Source organism: Protopterus annectens, chromosome 9.part0 (genome assembly GCF_019279795.1).
Source record: "Protopterus annectens isolate FY-2018-M chromosome 9.part0, PAN1.0, whole genome shotgun sequence".
Classification (NCBI taxonomy): Eukaryota; Metazoa; Chordata; order Ceratodontiformes; family Protopteridae; genus Protopterus; species Protopterus annectens.
In genome coordinates this window covers 636,975,506-636,994,910 of record NC_056743.1, presented here as the reverse complement: position 1 = coordinate 636,994,910, position 19,405 = coordinate 636,975,506, and the positions used below count along the sequence as shown (strand labels likewise).

At 43.2% G+C, this 19,405-nt stretch overlaps 1 protein-coding gene across 2 annotated transcripts in view; it reads right to left on the bottom strand.

Annotated features, from left to right (window-relative positions):
• LOC122811395 overlaps positions 1-19,405 on the bottom strand; it is a gene marked incomplete at its 5' end in the record, with an annotated part of 129,684 nt that overhangs the window by 31,548 nt on the left and 78,731 nt on the right. For both annotated transcript variants that reach the window (XM_044083215.1, XM_044083216.1), the window contains 1 exon segment: positions 19,304-19,405. This exon segment is cut by the window's right edge and continues 90 nt beyond it. In XM_044083215.1, the coding sequence (XP_043939150.1) occupies positions 19,304-19,405 (102 nt within the window).

Here is a 19,405-nt window from a genome sequence, read left to right as displayed (position 1 = left end):
CTATTATTAACTCCCCACATGATGTTGACATCCTACAGAAAGGCCTCACTGAGACCAACAACTGGTGTCAGAACCATGGCCTTAAGCTCAATGCCAAAAAATGTGTTGTCATCCCCCTTGGGAAAAACCCAGTTCCCTTGAATTACCACATCAATGGTAGTCCACTGAACACAGAAGGCGTTAAGAGATCTGGGAACACAGGTTGACAGCAACCTCTCTTTTGACAACCACATTGCCACTGTGGTCAGAAAGTCCTTCTATGTGGCACATCTTATTACTATGGGTTTTGCATCCAGGAAGAAGGAGGTGATCGTCTCTCTCTACTCTTCCCTCATTAGGCCAATCATAGAGTACAATGCCCCATTTGTCATATACCTCACTAAACACCTGCAACAACTGTAGAGGCTACAAAAGTACCTCACAGAGGATCCTAGGCCTTAAACACTTGTCCTACATGTTCAGACTCAAAAAAACTCCAACTATTCTCGGTTTCATATCGCCTACTTAGAGGAGATCTCTGCTTGACTTACAAAGCCATGTCTGACCCAGCTCTATTAGAAATGCTAGATCTAAAGAAATCTCAATCCCTCTGTGCCACACGCTCCAGAGACCTCAACCTCATTACCACAATCACCAGAACATGCTGGAGGGACAGGTTCATAACCCAGAGACTCCCCATGCTCTGGAACAGACTTCCCATACATGCCAAGCAGAGCACCATGCTCTGGAATAGACTTCCTATACATGTCAAGCAGACCACCTCACTGGCCCTCTTCAAGAGAAATCTTGATGAGTGGATGGGAAATAGAAAATTCATCCCAGGGACCACTCTAGTGGCTTTACTAAATAGAGGCACTGGGAATTAAGGTCGAGTGGCACGATGCGGGGGTAATCCTATGGGCTAGTCTTGTAAAGGCAACAGGGCCATTAGCCTAGTACACACCTATGAACCTATTCATCTATGTCAGATCTTTCTGTAGGATATCAACATAATTTGGGGAGTCAATGATTTCCCCAACTTGCAGTCATCAGCAAACTTGGTCAGCCATCTACATCTGCCTTGACATCTGTGAAGTATATCACAAACAGGAAGGGGCCTAGTACAGAGGCCTATGGTACTCCACTGGTGGCTGGCCTCTTTCTGGATGTGGATTTTCCCACTCTAACATTTGTCCTTTCAATGGGCTACATGGCTATCCATTTGGTGATGTAGATGTTTATGCCCAGTTTTCGGAGTTTATCTATAATACTCAAGTGGGGTATTGTGTCAAATGCCTTGGCCAGTTCAATACAGGTTGTATGAACCGTCTTACCCTTTACCTTCATCCATGGCTTTGGTGACCTTTTCAAAGAAGTCCACCAGAGTTTGCAGGCAGAACCTGCCCTTTATGAAGCCAAACTGGGTCGGGTCTAGAGTCTGGAGATTTCCTATGTTGCTGTTAATCAGGTCCACGATTACCTTTCCATAACCTTGCACATGAGGCTAGTCAGACTTCATGGATCTGTATTTTCCTAGGTCAGTTAATGGTCCCCCCCTTATACAGAGGGATGGCTGTTGCTGTCCCCCACTCTACTGGGACAAAACCTGTCTGGAGACTGTGGTTAGACAGAGATCAGAGTGGGTCTGCTAGGTCACATTTCAAGCTACTTAATAGGCACCTTCATATTCTGTCAGTGCCCACTGATGCAGTGTTTCTAGCTTTAGAGAGTGCAGTGACGACCTGTTCTCTTGAGATAACAGGCAAAGGAATAATCGAGAACATTTCATGGGGAGTGACTAGAGGTGATAGAGTGAACTCTAATACAAATTTATCTTCCTGCAGGTTTGCTACTTTTTCTGGCTGAGTATAGGTAGTGCCATCTGCAGTCAACTCAGTACATTGTTGTGGGTTTCCCTTGAGATTTCAGACATTACTAAAAAATCCTTTGTGGTTATCCTTTTCCTGGGAGGCTATTTTATACTCGTATTTAGTTTTTGAAGACCACTAGTTCCCTGATTTTCCTGTTGAGACTGAGGGATTTTTTTTCTCTGTTGTGCGCCATCCTATCTACACAAGAATTTCTTACTTCTGTTGTATGGTCTACTTATGCCAGGGATTTACCAGGGTAGCTGCTTTGCTGGCTAGATCTGGGTTAAGTTTGGTCAGGTACTGTTGTTTCTGTGCAGTTGTTTAAGTGGTTGTACAGGGCATTTGTGTATACTTCTGCAAAGGCCCTTGTGTTTTTGGGCTTAGGGTTAGCTTTAAAATTGCCCATGTTTTCACTTAATTGAAGGTAATTTGTCTTAGAAAAATTCTTTAGAGTTTGATGGGGTTCTACCATTATATACATTTCAAAGGAGATGGATTTATGATCCAATCTTACCAATGAGGACATTATACTAGGTGGGGGGGGGGGGTTGCAATGCTCCCCCATGTTTGGGACTACTATGTCAAAGATATTCGAGTCCCTAGTGGGAGTGCAGACAGTACAGTTGTGTACACTTACCATAAATGTAGATGTTCGAGTGTCTTCACTGTTGCAGTCATGACTGCAGGGTTCTCCCCTGCCAGCAGGCAGTCCTCGGTCGGCCAGAATCCCAAAGTCTGGGTCCGGCGTCGGCTGTTCAGCCATGCTCCCTGACGTCAGAGCGCCAGGAGTACAAAGCTGACAGCCGACGCCATGTTCTCCAGTTTTTCTTGCCCCAGATGTCAGGAGTCCCAAAATGAGTAAGGTCCCATACCCTTTGCAAATACAACTCAGAAGAATGGTGAATTAAAGGAACCACACAAAAGTAAAAATAAGAGGGGACAGGAGGGAGGGAAACCCAGACTGCAAAAGTGAAGACACTTGAACATCTACATTTATGATGTGTACACAACTGTACTATGTTCGTCGTGTTTCACTGTTGCAGTCATGACTGTAGGGTAGAATCCCAAAGCAGAATGAAAGGGAGGTGGTCATAAAGTAGAAGGGGTGGCTAAAAGGCCCTGCAAGACTGCAGAAGCAAAGCCTGCCCTAGACTTAGAGTAGAGAGGTAGATTGTAGTGCTTTGAAAAAGTATGCACTGAACTCCAAGTTGCAGCTTCCAAAATGTCTTTGGTAGGAACTCCCCCGAGGAAGGCAGCTGAAGTGGCAGCAGCTCTGGTGGAATGAGTCCGTACACTCCCTGGGATTTGCTTTCCATGGTGTGAGTAACAAAATCTGATTCCATGAGCAATCCATTTAGAAATGGTCTGTTTTGAAATGGCTTTACCTTGGGAACTTGAAGCATAAGAAACAAACAATTGCTCTGATTTCCTGATGTCCTTGGTTCTGTCCAGGTAAAAAACGTAGTTGTCTGTGTACATCCAAGGAATGTAAGATCCTTTCCCTTTTATTTTGAGGAGTGGGGAAAAAAGTTGGCAAGTGAATAGTTTGATTTAAAGCCACTTTGGAAACCACCTTAGGCATGAAAGTAGGATTAGTCCTTAAAGACACCCTGTCTTGATGAAAAATAATATAAGGTTCTACAGCCATAAGAGCTTGCAACTCTGAAACTCTCCTGGCAGAGGTCAGAGCTAACAGGATGGCTGTTTTCCAAGATAAAAACTTGATGTCAGAAGTGGCAGCAGGCTCAAAAGGAGGTAAGGTGACCTTTTCCAAAACATAGTTGAGATCCCAAGCAGGAATGGGAGGAGATCTAGGGGGCCTTAAGTTCTTAGCTCCTCTGAGAAACTGTCTCATGAGCGGGTGGGAAAAGATTGGAGGGTTTGTATTATAATGAGCAGAAATAGCAGAGGCATGTATCTTAATGGAAGAGAAAGAGAGACCCTTATGTAAGAGGTCTGTCAGGTAAAGTAAAATCAAAGGAATGTTAGGAAGAAGAGGATCATAATCCTGAGCCTGCATCCAGGAACAAAATCTTTTCCATTTTCCTGCATAAGATTTTCTAGTGCTAGGACGTCTGGCTTCTAAAATGACATCCATAACCTGCTTGGGTAGGAGAGAATGAATCAAAGACCCTGGATTAACCAGGACGCCAGGCTGAGAGTTCTGACATGGGAGTGTAGAACCTGACCCTGGCGTTGGGACAGAAGGTTCGGAGTCTGTGGTAAAACCCAAGGGGGCTCCAGACAAAGGTTTTTCAGAGTTGGGTACCAAAACTGTCGAAGCCAATTTGGGGCCAGCAAGATTATCATCTTGGGCTTGTCCTGTTTGATCTTTAATAATACCCGTGGAAGAAGAGGAAGAGGAGGAAAGGCATATCCTGAGAGGTTTCTTCAACTGAATGATAGTGCATCCACTTTCCAAGCTAGTTTGTGGAAAGTCCTGGTGCAAAAAATCTGTAGTTGATGATTGAGGTGGGATGCAAAGAGGTCTATGTGAGGACATCCCCAGACTGCTGTTATCTTGAATATTTCGGTGTCCAGCATCCACTCGTGTGGGTCCGAAAGGTTTCTGCTCAGACTGTCTGCCAGGAAGTTTTGCTTCCCTGGTAGAAACTGAGCTTGAAGGTCCAGATTGCAAGCTAGAGCTGTGTTCCACAGATCCATAGCTAGTCTGCAAAGGGGGTAGGAATGAGATCCCCCTTGCTTGTTTATGTACCACATAACTGTGGTGTTGTCTGTTCGTATCAGTAGTTGTCCTGGTTGTAGAAGATTCCTGAAGGCCAAAAGAGCTTTCTGAACGGCTAACATTTCCTTTAAATTGATATGCAGGTGCTTCTGATCCTTTGTCCAAAGGCCCTGCAGGCAGTTGCCCCAAAAATGGGCTCCCCATGCATAATCTGAGGCATCCGTGGTTAGTATCCGAGTGGCAGGAGGCAGACAGACGGGTTTTCCTTTGTTTAGAGTACATGCCTTGGACCACCAAAGGAATTCCTTTTGAAGACAAGGCAGGACGGAGATCAGTATGTCCAAACTGTGGCAATGCTGAGACCATACACTTTTTAGGTACCACTGTATTTTCCTCATATGTAGTCTTGCATATGGTACGAGAAGGATGCAGGAGGCCATGTAACCCAAAGCCTGCAGGAATCTCCTTGCAGATAGCCGAGTTAAAGTTGCCAAGGTTTTGAAAGTTGAAGCCAGCTGTAACTGTTTTTCGTATGTCAGAAATGCCATCTGGGTTGTTGTGTTTAGAGAAGTGCCCAGAAAAATCATCTGTTGTGAGGGTGTCAAATGTGGCTTTTTTATGTTTACAGTGAATCCCAGGAACTTGAGAAGATTCAGAACAAACTGTAGATGCTGGAGTAAGACATCCCTGCTGTCTGCCTGAATAAGACAGTCATCCAGATAAGGGTAAATTTGAATTCCCTTGAGTCTGCAATAAGTTACTACTGGAGCCAGGCATTTGGTGAAGACCCTGGGTGCAGTAGACAATCCAAAGGGCAGTGCAGAGAATTGAAAGTGCCTCGATCCGGCCTTGAACCGGAGGTATTTTCTGCATTCCTGCCTGATGGGAATGTGTAAATATGCCTCCTTTAAATCCAAAGTTACCATCCATGCATTTTTGGTCAGCATTGGAAGTAGCTGCTGTAGAGTAAGCATCTTGAATTTTGGTATCTCTAGAAAAGTGTTCAAGACTGACAGATCCAGAATGGGTCTCCATGAATTTTGCTTCCTGGGGACTAGAAAGAGCCTTGAGTAAAAACCTTGTCCCATCTCTGAAAGTGGAACTAGTTCTATGGCTTTCATAGCCAAGAGAGCTTCCACCTGGTTTAAGGCCTCTGTCCATTGATGTTTTGGAAGATCTGGCCATCTGCTTGGCCTTGGTAGGGTATGAAAATGGAATTTGTAACCTCTTGAAACCACATCCAGAACCCACAAGGTCTTGGGTTATAAGAGTCCAATTTAGGTGAAAAAGAGAAAGTTTTCCTCCGAGAGGGGCTTCCAGGCAAGAAGTTCCTGCAGCCCAACCGAGAGAGTCATTGAGTCTGTTTCCTATGAGCTTGCGACCTGTCCTCTCCTCCCCTAGGGGTGGAAGCAGTCCACTGTCTTGGTTAATAAGAGGCTTGTGTTTGAGGCCTTCCTCGGGAGCGTCTGTATCTACCCCTCTGAGGCCTGTCTGAATTGGGAAAGGACCAATTTTTTGTAGGCCAATTCCTACTAAATCTGGGTGGCTGTACTTGTAAGAAATCTTTAACTGTTTGCATGGATTTTGCCTTGTCCTCCATCTTTTTAATCACCTCTTCAGCTTTAGATCCAAACAAAACATCTGGCAAATTTTGTTCCTTTAACCATGCATGCCTTCTAATTACTGTGCCAGAGGCAGCAGCCCTACAAGAAGCCTCCAAGGCATCAAATCCACAGTGTAAACCATGCTTCCCAACTTGTTCAGTGGCATGCATTAAGTCATGTAATTCCTTATCATCTGTACAGGCGGAAATGGAAGTTAGCTTTTGTTTTACTACAGACAGGAGAAATTGCTGGTATTTCAGCATATGAAACTGACAGTTTAAAGCCCTAATAGATAAAGTAGCAGAAGTGTACACTTTTTTGCCCCATCTTTCTACAGATCTGGAATCCTTCTCAGTGGGAATGGGGATTTTAGCAGAAGCGGCCTTAACTCCCTTAGGACCCTGAGAAATGGTTTCAGGGTCAGCAGTAGGGTTCTTGTATAAAAACTGGTGGGAATCAGGAACCCTGTAATATCTGTCAGGCTTAACAGGAGCTGGAAGAAAAGAGTCAGGGGTTAAGTTAGCCTCCGAAAAAGCATCATCCACAATATCCAAAATAGGAGGAATAGCCAGGGGTCTATGTTGGGGAAGAAGAAGAAAATCTCTTAGTCTTTTCTTAGATTCCGAATACTCCTGTCCTTCCCATTGGAAATGATGACTCATTTCATGCAAAGTTTCCCCAAAAGAGAAATCCTCAGGGGGAGAAGCTGAAGGAATGGATTCCTCAGCATCAGAATCCTCATAAGGAGGGAAAGAATATTCCTGGTCAGAAGAAGAAACTGAAGAAACAGAAGCCTGATCAGAGGAGTCATAATAAACTTCCTGCCTTGGCCTTTTATCTGGAGGGGGATGCGAACCCCTAATCATAGTAAGTAAGAACCCCTAATCATAGTAAGTAAGTCCTCCGCCATTTTAAGTAACTGTTTCTGTGACTTGGGAGCCAGATCAGAAGAGGCCTGAGTTGCAGTCTTTGATTTGGAAGGAGTCTTTGCCTTTGTCTTTGGCTTTGCCTTTATTAGAAGCTGAGTAGGCCAGAAAACCCCTTCGGAAGCCGGTACCTGCATAGCGGCTCCGGACCCATCCGAAGGAGCATTGTCCAAAGGTCTTGCAACAGAAATATTCAAAGGCCTAGTTGGCTCCTCGTGGGAGTCCGTTTCAGCCATCGGTTCTGAAATGGCCAATGACAGGGGCTGCAAAAGCACCTCACTGACGACGGCCGAACCTGAAGCTGGCTCTGCTTGAATGATATCGTCAGATTTGGACCTCGGAGGCCTGTCTTTGTCCTTGCGTCATTTGTGAACTCCGGTAGCCGGAACCGTATCTGACATTTTGTAATTAAAACGCCTACTAAAGTAATGAAATGTAAAATCGTACCTCCGTTTAATTGTACGTTGATTGAATCTAGCACAAAACCGACAACTAGCTACGTCGTGGTCAGGGCCTAAGCAAGGAATACAGTAAGAATGAAAATCCTTATGAGGTATTTGCTTCCCACATGAAATACAATTATTAACTTTTTCTGACATTGGACTGGAGCAAGAAAAAAGTTTCCCCAATGGGGTACTTAGCTTCGAGTAGGAGAAGAAAGTCTTTGGACTGAAGTTTGTTCAGAAAAGATTGTCAGGAGTCAGCCGACCGGCACTTGCGAACTGCTATCACCGCACGGCAAGAAAGACTGGAAAACATGGCGTCAGCTGTCAGCTTTGTACTCCTGGCGCTCTGACATCAGGGAGCATGGCTAAACAGCCAACGCCGGACCAAGACTTTGGGATTCTGGCTGACCGAGGACTGCCTGCCGGCAGGGGAGAACCCTACAGTCATGACTGCAACAGTAAAACACGATGAATATCAGTTGTTCCAGAGAATGTATATTGACAAAGTTCAGGAATCTCTGAGACAGCATGTTAGTGGTCATGTACACTTCCCAGTTTATGAGGGGGTAGTTAAAATCACCCAGGAGTAGTGTGTATTGGGCTGAATGGTAAGTGATTCTAGCAACTACAGGTAAACTTGAGTGTTTATGGATCATGGCTGGGGACCTGTAGCTAGCAATATGGTGGGGAATTTTGTCTGTTGTCAGCTGGACATGGAATAGCTCATGTAAGCAATCCTGCTTGACCAATCTAGAGGTGCGATTGTTTTGTGTAAATGGAAACATCTCCTCCTTTCATTTTTTCCTTTTCACAGGATGGTCTAAATATGGGACAAACATTGTAGCCTTGCACTGGTGGGGTGCTTTCTGCAGCCTTGAACCATGTCTCTGTAACTGCACAGATGTCAGCATTCTTCCAGGTAAGGACAGCTTCCAAGAAGTGTGGTTACTTGTAAAAACTCCAAGCATAGAGCAGTAGTACCTTCAGCTTGGCAGTAGAAGAATTTATTACATTGGGAGGTTTGTTGGTTTGACACTGCCTAAAGAAAGCACTACGGAATGGCTAATGCCTTGGCCAGCATTCAAAAGCCGAACAGCAACAAGTGCAGACCATCTCTGGCAAAACAGAGTGGTCTGTCGATTGCGCCATCTCAGGCTGATGAATACTTGCTTGGAAAGACACCAGTAGCCAAGCCAATTACTTAAGTGAATTATTTTCTGTTTGAATTGTGATATCATTCTTGGTGAGGGTAGAATGCTGCTTCAATGTGAGTCTCATACCAGCCTGCAACACATACTCAGAGAAGTCCAGCATGTTTCTCTTCATACAGTCCAGGGAGGTACGTCCAAGGTCATTCACACCCACATGGACTAGGACAGTTATACTGGCTCTTATGGTTAAGTGACCTGAGTGCTTGTATGTGGTTAAGTGACCCAAGTGATTGTATGATCTGGAGAATCCTGGCCCCTGGCAAGCAACTGACTGTAACCCTCTCTTTACCCAACCTAGTAAGGGGGGCATCTGTGTGTCTCATGATGGAGTCCACTATGACCAAGATGTTTGAATGTGTGGTCTTTTGCCTTTGGGGGGCTTGCTTATGGAGACATGATGTGTAGTGGTTCATGTTGATTTGGTTTTGTTTGCATGTGGTTTCTGAGTGCAGTGTATGGGAGGCCTCTGAGGTTTTGGCAAGTTAACTGTCAGTACCTCCACATGTGTGGCTTTATGTGCAGAGACCTTATTTAGTGAAAGAAATAATGTGCATGTGCTGACAACCAGTTTGTCATTTGATTTGTCAGTGTGAGAGAGTCTTGTCCCAATTTTCATGGTTTAACTATCTCTCACACACTGTTTGTTTCAGGATTTAGTGGTTTCCTGAAGCTACATTGCCTCAGGATGCCCATCTCCACCAGGCTGGTCAACAGATAGCAGGAAAGTGCTTATCCATAGTTTCATGTTTTAAATATGGGTTTAACCAGGGAGAAGAGGTGGGAAATTTAACTTGACTGGGATAATAGTGCAAAGACGAAGAATGTGTGCTATACCCAGTGTGGACTGCAGCTATTGAACAAGGCACAGCTGCTCATAAATGTGTATTTGGCTAAAGAACACTCCCACTTTCTCCTTATTGCTTGAAATACCCAGTGTGGACTGCAGCTATTGAACAAGGCACAGCTGCTCATAAATGTGTATTTGGCTAAAGAACACTCCCACTTTCTCCTTATTGCTTGAATTTCCCTGTGCCATCATCATATTTTCCCACTTTGAATTATAGCTTTCTGTTTGTCTTACACATTCTGCATCTGTGCAATCCAAAGAATCTGTTGCATTCTATTAACCATAAGTACAATTTTATACTGTTTTTTGCACTTTTAAACTATATTTTTGCTAGAATGATTTTTTAAAACTGTTCTTGCTGATTTGTTGCACTTTTTGCCTGCTGTAGAACAGACTAGATTCAGACCTGCTGAATCTGACTCTATTTGTTAAACTGAGCACTAAACCCTGTTGGAGAGGGCCCCTTGCACCCTTGTGGCAGGAGAGTGCAGTTAGACTCATCTGATTGAAGGTTGCTGGCACAGGGTGGAGTTTTGAGCTTTTGTATTGGTTAAATTGTTTAATTCAGTTTGCTCACTGTTTTAAACAGCTCCAGAGTTAAATGACCAGTCACTGCTCTGCTGTATTCTTCATCTGTGCAATCCAAGGAATCTGTTGCATTCTGCTAACCAAAAAAATGCAATTTTATACTGCATTTTGCATGTTTAAACTGTATTTTTGCCATATTGCTGATTTGTGGCACTTTTTGTCTGAAGTAGCATAGACTAGAATCAGACCTGCTGAATCTGGTTTGGTTTGTTAAACTGAGCACTAAATCAGGCTATCTTATGTTGGATATGGGCCCCCTGCACCTTTGTGGCAGGAGAGTGCAGTTAGGACTCATCTGATTGAAGATTGCTGGCACAAACTCAGTTTTGAGCTTTTTTATTGGTTAAATTGCTTAATTCAGTTTGCTCACTGTTTCTACATAAGCCCTGCATTTGCATGGGTTGGAACTTGTTTTAACACAGCTCCACAGAGCAGGAGACCAGCCACTGCTCTGCTGTTTTCCTCTGTTTACGCATAGTGCACCTGCGTGTACCATCATACACTACCATGCAGTGGGGGTAACCACTGGCAGTTATAGATGCAAAAACTTCAGTAGATAAATTTTCCTTTAGTAGCTGCCTGTGATCTGAGAAGTCCTTAAATTGTGCTTGGCTGCTCAGAGCACCTCAGCTGCAATTCTGCCCCTTAAACAGTCCCAAAACCACTAAATCCAAAATAGTCTCATGCCATTTAGACAACCCCTGCTAGTATAAACAGTTATAGAGCACCAGATTAGTATAGACCCCGTTTAGAGCACCCAGTTATACCCCACCCCTCCACTTTCTCTCCCCACTGTGAAAACAGGATTTAACCTAGCATGATGGATGGTTAGTTTCTCTCCATTTCTGCTACCAGCCTGATTGACATGAGTATCCTGAGGCAGAGTAACAACTGCCTCATGTACACTGACAACCTCTACTCCTAAATTACCCAAGTAAAATTTGTAAGAGATGTATCTACACTAAGAAAGTGGAATCCTTGTTCTCTCATGCACAGAACAGTGACACTGAACAGGTTGTCAGCTCACATACTACACCTCCTACACAAACCATGCCCTCAACACATAAACCATGATATGAGGAGGCGCTTACCAGAAACCTACCAAAACATCACAGACCTTACAAACACAAACGTGCTACACCTAATACATCACTTACAGCACTCAATACACATAAAAACACGAGCACCAGTGCCTCACCAAATAAGCCCCTAAGGCAAAGCACATCTAAACCAAATTTTGTAGTCACAGGTGACTCCATTGCAAGACACACAGATGTCCTACTCACCAAGTTGGACAAGGAGAAGGTTACAGTCAACTATCAGGTGCCAGGAGCAGTCAGATCACATATGCACTCAAGTCTCTCAACAAGTACCATTACAACTTTGTCATAGTTCATGTTGGTGTGAAAGACTTTACACATACTTCACTGGACTATATGAAGATGTATGTGATTGAGATCTACAAATGCGTGCCCCAGGCAGGTATATCCCTAGCCTTGAGCAGAATTCTACCCGCACCTAAGATGATACCACAATATAAACAAAAAATGATTGATTTCAATAATTGGCTAAGTTTCTGTTGTCATTCTAAGGGGATTCAATTCCTGTCAGCCTAGGATGACATGGCTGATGGATCAAGTTTCTTTGCCAGAGATGAGATGATCTTCACATGTCACCTCTAGGCTTTTGGTTACTGGCCAAGGCACTTGCCTCCCCTATAGCACCTTTTGTAGGCAAGGTCTAGCAATGTCTTTTGGCTTTTCCCGGTTAGGGGTCGCCACAGCAGAAATCCGGTCCGCTCATGATTGGCAGTGGGTTTTTATGATGCCGAGTTGCCAGCCCGACACCCAACCTTCAAAGAAGGCACACCCATTCACACACGCACCTACCTGCATGTCTTTAAACATCACTCGACCGTTGCACCTACCTGCATGTCTTTAAACATCACTCGACCATGGGGAGGACATGCAGACTCCACACAGAAGGTGCTCCAGCCGAGAATCAAACGGGAGGCCCTCTTGCTGTGAGGCGACAATGCTACTGCTGTACCACCACGGCTATGTCTCAAGAACAAAATGTCCTAAATGAAAATATAACTCACAAATAAATTAAAGATTATGCTGCTAATCTCTAGGAGTTTAAATCAGAAACTGCACTCTCTGGAAGCACTCCTCTCCCTGGAGGATGTTGAAGTCGGTGCAGTCACAGAAACTTGGTTCAGGGCCAGAGAGAGACAGTATCCCAGCCTTGCATCACTACAATGCTTTCCTCACTTTCAGACTGCAAAATGAATGTGTGAGAACCAGAGGAGGAGGAGCATCTATCTTCATCAAAAGATACATGCACCTCTATACTGGTTAGACAGGAGAACTCCATGGAGTTAGTGCAAGTTCAACTAATTGTGGGTAAGACCCTCCCCCCCCCCCCCCGTTCAAGTCATCGTTAGCTATTGGCTCCATTCTAGTCATGGGCAATTTTAACTATCCCTCTATTGACTGGGAAACCAAGTGCCAACATGCCTGCATAAAGATTCCCGGACATTGCTAACACTAATGCCCTAGAACAAATAGTATGCAACCCCACAAGTGGCTCAAATATTCTCAACCTGGTCCTCACCAACACGGGTGACCATTGCGCCACCACAAGTATAGGGCCCTTACTGGTTAAATCTGATCACAAATCAATCACATTTAAAGTAGCTATAATACCTCAACCCCTCTTAGGTGAAATCAGACTAAATATTTTCACTAAAGCTAATTATACCCTCCTAAGGGATGGTATAAATAATTTCCAAGCTCCTGTTCCCACAGATGGCATTGACAACTATACTAAGGTATACACAAATTCTCCATACAAACACTTTCACAAATTTATTGACAGCTCTACCCAATAGGAACAAAACAAGATCTTCAAGAAAAAGCAAGCCTCCCTGGTGGATATCTAGCATTAATAAGTTACACAACAAGAGGAAGACGTTGCTGTCTAAGAATAAAAAAAGAGAGGTCCCAGCACTGGAAGAACACCCTGCTCTGCTTGAACAAACAAATATGACAACTTGTAAAATTGTCTAAGGGCAACTTAAAAAAAAAACTTAGCAACCATAGCCAAGGATAACCATAAGGCATTCTTCAGCTATATCCGTAACCTAAAAGTTTGAACCCAGATGTGTGCTGAACTAGTTGTGGATGGCATCACAGACACCCGGATCCTGTGAAAATAACTAACCTATCAGTCGACAGGTTTGGTGAAAATTTCAACCAACTCCCGTCCCCTCCAAACATTTCAAAAACACTCTCTTCATCTACCCCACTTTGCATTTCCAAAGTGCAAGTCATTCATGCTCTCTCCAAGGCCAAAAATGCAGCCTCTATGGGACCAGAAGACATTCTAGGTTGCGTTTTAAATTGTCTAAAACATGATTTAGCAACTCTATTAAGTACTCTGTTCAACCACAGCCTGAGTACTGGTTTTGTCCCTGCTGAATGGAAAACAGCAACAGTCATCCCCCTTCATAAAGGGGGTATGGCAACAGACCCTGGGAACTACAGACCCATAAGCTTAACCAGCCTTATCTGTAAGGCCATGGGACAAATCATCATGAAACTTTATAAATAAAGGATATAGGTGATCTCCAAACCCTTGGTCTGACATAGTTTGGTTTTATCAAAGGCAGGCCATGCCTGTTAAACCTGGTGGACATCTTCAGAAATGTCAGCAGAGCCATAGACTAAGGCAAATCTGTGCATACAGCCAGCGTACCTTGACTTAACCAAGGCCTTCGATACAGTCCCACATTTTGGCATCCTTGATAAACTCTCCCAGCTGAATATAGACTCTTATGTCATCAGGTGGGCTGCTAACTGGCTCACCGACTGATCACACTTCGTCAAAGTTGGGAACTTTACCTCAGCCAGCACACCTGTCACCAGTGGGGTTTCACAGGGATCAGTGCTGGGCTCCCTGTTTGGAATATACTTCTCAGAAGTTCAGGCTGAAACAAAGGGGCTATGGCTAACAAGTTTTGCTGAAAACTGCAAATTAATTGCAATCACTGAATCCCCAAACGATATCAATATATTCAAGAGGGACTTGCTAAAACCGATGACTGGTGCCAAACCCATGGACTAAAACTCAATGCAAAAAATGCATTATCATCCCCTTCAGTAAAAACAATATCCCTGCAGACTATCATATAAATAATAATGTCCTAAGTAGCAACTCAGTAGTGAGACTTGGGAACGCAAGTTGACTGAGCCTAAACTTTGACCACCATGTGTCAACTGTGGTAAGAAGGCATTCTACATTGCATACCTCATTAGCAAAGGTGTTGCCTCAAGACTGAAAGAGGTCATAACACCCCTGTACTCGACCCTCATCAGTACAATACTCCCTTTGGTATGTACCTTAGCAGGCACCTGTAGCAACTTGAGAGACTCAGAGATTTCTAACAAGAGAATTCAGGGTCTCCAGCCCATACATTGACAGACTGAAGTCACTATCACTGTACTCACTTGCATACAGACTACTTAGAAGAGGCTTGTGTCTGGCCTACACAGCAATCTTGGATCCAAACCTAATGGAAATGCTGCACATCCTCAAGTCAAATTGTACAAGTGTCACCTTCTCCAGGGACCTTAACCTGGCCTGTGACATAAACAGGGCGTGCTGGAGAGACAGCTATGTCTCTCAGAGGTTGCCACTCTTCTGGAATAGGCTACCAATTCACATCAAACAAAGCCCCTCTTATCACCCTGTTTAAGTATAGCCTGGATGACTGGATGGGAACCTGTAAGTTCCTGCCAGGGATTTCACTTATGACCCTCCTAGATATGGGCAGTCATTGTTAACCAAGATCTCGAGTTTAGGCAAGATCTCTTATATTGGGTTTCTCTAGTATAATATTGGGTACACATGGCTAGGCTTAGAAAGACCTTTGGGTCAATAACCCAGTAACCACCTATGAACGTTAACTGTATTGCGCTAAAACATCCTTCAAATCAAGTAATCCTCAATCACCTTGTTCTATCCGAAGGATCAACTTATTCCACTTCACCCTTGCCCTCTTCCCCTCCCAGATAAAATCCTTCAACTCTATTAATTATTGTCCACAACTTCTCCTCTGGTTGATAAAAACATGCCTGATATTTACATAAAACTAAAAGTGCCAAAAACCACTGCTTGTATCACACTATCCATAACCATAAAGAAGAGCTTCCCAGTTTGAGTTTTTGTATTATTTTGTTTAGTCTCTCCTCCCATACTCTTTGCTGCCATAATATAATCCCTCTTAACACACAACTCCTAAATACTTCATTTTATCATGTCCCCAGAAATAAGGGTATTGCTGAAGCAATTCATGTGTGGGTAGGTTTACAGCTATAGTTTTTGTTTTGTCTTCATTAAGAGTTAAAACCAGAAAAGGATATCTCTGTGTTGAACATTCTGATATAGTTTCATCAGATATGAAATAATATTGTCTGCAAATAAAGCCACATTTTCTTGATTGCCATAATAATTATATCCTTGAATTTCAGAGTCCCTTATTTTCTTTGCCAATGGCTCTAAATATGATGCAGTAACAATAGGGAAACGGGACATGTCTGCCTGGTTCCTCTATTCAGACACAATTTATAAGACAGGAACTTGCCCTCTAATTTTTGCCTCCGATCCCTCATATACCACCCTAATTAACCTTATTATTGCATCAGGGAATGCAAATGCTTGCATTGCTCTACTCAAAATCTCAGCTTACTCTGCCGAATGCTTTCTCTGCATTAAGACAATAATTGGCTTAGTTTTTGGTGTATTTCAAAGGGGGTAGAACATTTATCACTCTGGGAGCATATTGTCGACAGACCATGCTGCTTTTTGTCGGGGATTGTCTGCACCTGTCCTCTCTAGGCTTTTGAATGTTGGCTAAAACCTTATACAACTCCACAGTGCCTTTCTTAGGCATTGCCAACCTGTTAAATCTTCCAACATAGCAAAAGCAACCCAAGACAAATTAAAGATGCTACTGCTCAATGCCAGGAATCTAAACAAAAACACCACTCTTCCCTAGTTCCCCTCACCCTGGATGATGTAGATGTCTGTGCAGTTACTGGGGCATGGTTTAAAGATGTGGAGGGAATTCCAGCAGTGCAGGGCTGTAATAACTTCCATACATTTAGACCAGCTACTGTACAGAAAAATACAAAAGATGGACACATGTCAATTCTGGTCAAACAGTACGACACACTTGAGCTTCTCCACTTTTAAATTACCATACTGCAATGCCCAGCAACATAAAACTCCATCAATCTAAACAAGCAATTCAGGGGACTATTCAAGTCTATTAAACCCAACTTTGAGGTAAAAAATAATCTCCCAGGCCAAGGACAATCACAAGGTATTCTTCAGCTATGTCTGCAACCTCAAATACACAATATATCAAATTAGTTATAAATAGAGTCACCTACATTGAGTAAAGCTGGCCGACAAATTTAGCTCCATTTTTACCCCTCTTCCCCCAGACACTCCTCAGAAAGTACTCTCAATGTTAACTTTTCCCCAAACTATTACTAGGGAAGAGGTCCTTAATGCACTCTCCAAGGCCAGGAATACTGCATGGATGGAGCTCAATAATATCCCGGGATGCCTCCTTAGTAGTAGTATGACACATGACCTATTGGGACCAGTAGAATCACTAACTGTAGACCCCAGACAGGCTTCATGCCAAGTGAATGGAAGACTACAATTGTCACCCCATAGCACAAGAGTGGGCCATCTACAGATCTGGGTAACTACAGACTCAAGTCTGACCAATCTTACATGCAAAGCCATGGAAAGAATTATTATGGAGATAAGCAATGACATAGAAAACTTTCAGACACTAGATCTAATCTAGTTTGGCTTCGCCAAGGGCAGGTCATGGCTACTAAACCTGGTGGACATCTTTGAGAAGGTCACACCAACTTGCCCTCATCTGTTGCATTGGTATTTTGCTGACATTGACTTGGCCAAAGCATTCAACATAATATCCCACTCAGGCAATGTAGGCAAACTCACAGAATTAGGTATAAACCCACAGGCTACCCACTGGATAGCCAGCTGGCTCAAAGATGGGACCCAAGAAGTTAGGATAAGATGGTCTACATCTACAAAAAGGCCTCACGACTTGGTGCTGGGACTTCCCTTTTTGGCATCTTCTTCTCTGATGTCAAGGCCAATATATCAAGATCCTCTGGCTGATCAAGTTTGCAGATGATTGCAAACTAGGCACAGTTATAAAATCACCCCAAATACCTAAACATCTTCCAAAAAGTCCTGACACAGACCAAACTGGTGCCAAAGCCACTGTCTTAACCTCAGTGCCAAGAAATGTATAATAGTATCTTTTAGGAAGATGGCTACCCCTGGAAACTACCACATTGATAATACATCCCTACATACAAGCCCATTCCTCAGGTATCTGGGAGGACATGTAGACAGTAACCTGGCCTTTGCCCAACATGTACCTATGGTATTAAGGAAATCATTCCATGCTGTGCAACTTATAAGCAAGAGTGTGGCATCTAGGTCCAAGGATGTAACTGTTCTTCTGTAGTCGGCCCTTATCAAACCAGTCAATGAGTACACCCCCCCCCCCCCGGTATGCATCTGATCAGGTATATGGAACAACTGGAGCATCCACAAAGGTTCCTCACAAAAAGAATACAGGTTGTAAACAGCATGCCCTACATGGACTGTCTCAAAGCCATATCCCTGTACTAAGGCTCCTACAGACTGCTGAGAGGCAATCTATGCCTGGACTACAAAACATTCTTTGATTTCTCTCGAATGAGTCTGTTACACATTCACAAAACAGATCTCATTAGAAGTACCCAAATTAGTGAAGCAAATCTCATCTGCAACATAAATAGGACATGTTCGAGGGAGAGGTATGAATCTCAGAGACCATCCCTTCTTTGAAAGATGCTTCCCAACCATGTGAATTAAGAGTTCTTCCCTAACACAATTCAAGTGCAACTTGGACAAGTGGATGGGGAAACTGGAAATTTAGTCCTGGCCTACACCAATGTCTATATTAGATAGAGACAGTCTAACAGCAGCAAAAGTGATAGGAAAAGCACTTTAGTAGAAACATCAGGGAAATGCGCAAATAAAGCAGTAGCAGTTACTAAAAATTAGTTACAGAAGCATGATTTATCAATCTAAAATATCCTGGAAGTTTCAGTTGTATTATGAAATTGTCATAGAGTGCTCACAGCTCCTAGTATTGTGAATGACACAAGAACAAAATTAGCACTTTGGGTGAAAATCTTTAAATCAGTAAAATACAGTTAATATACTGTTTTCTGAGACAATAATACCCCCCCCCCCGCCTGTAATCTCCAGGCAGACGATTGTGTCCTCTGCACTCTGTAGCTTATAAGTTAACTCAGAGACTGGCACCTTGGGGAAACTAAATGCAGTACTGTCACTGTAACCAAGCATGAAATGGCAGTGTAATATGCATGATGCAGTAAAGAACATGCACAGCAACCTGGGATAAAACATTAACAAATATTGTTCTATTACTGAACAGTCTCTGAATGAACATGTTGTTTTTTACGCAAACTAAAAGCTGAAAAGACTGCTTTTGAAAACATCACGACCCTCCTTCTGGCCTCTCTGTCTCATGGTCACACTTGCTTAATTTTACTTCTGAGGGTGTAAGCATCGAGGTGGCAAGCCAAGAAATTTCCCTGCAGGAACTATCTTGCAAAAGTTTCTTGTGTACCTGAAGAAAACTGGTAATCATCAGTACAACGGAATGAGAAAAAGGATGAAACAAGGATCGACATTACAATAGGGGCTCCAGGTACGCCCAGAAAAGTGACTATTATTAAAGAGATGCAATGAAAGTAAAGGAAATGAATTGTTTTCAAAGTATACAGGAAAACTGGTCTGTTATTTGGGCATTTCTCTATTGTCAAATATTTATCTTCACTTGTTCTTGAGATTTTTCAACTTTCAAATTATTCTTGTTCATTTAAAAAGACTCAAACTAACATTATGCAAAAATGTCCTTTACATTTCACCTATATCATGTAATTTCACAACAAAGTACTAAAATACAAAATTAGAAATAGGGAAAATTTAAGGAGTAGAAAGAATCACCTACCACTAGCATATGATCCTTCTCATTCAGTAAGGCACTGAGTTGGGCAAGTTCTAGGTAGTGGCCTTGAGAAACTGCAGAACTGTCCTTGGTTTGGCTCTCTAC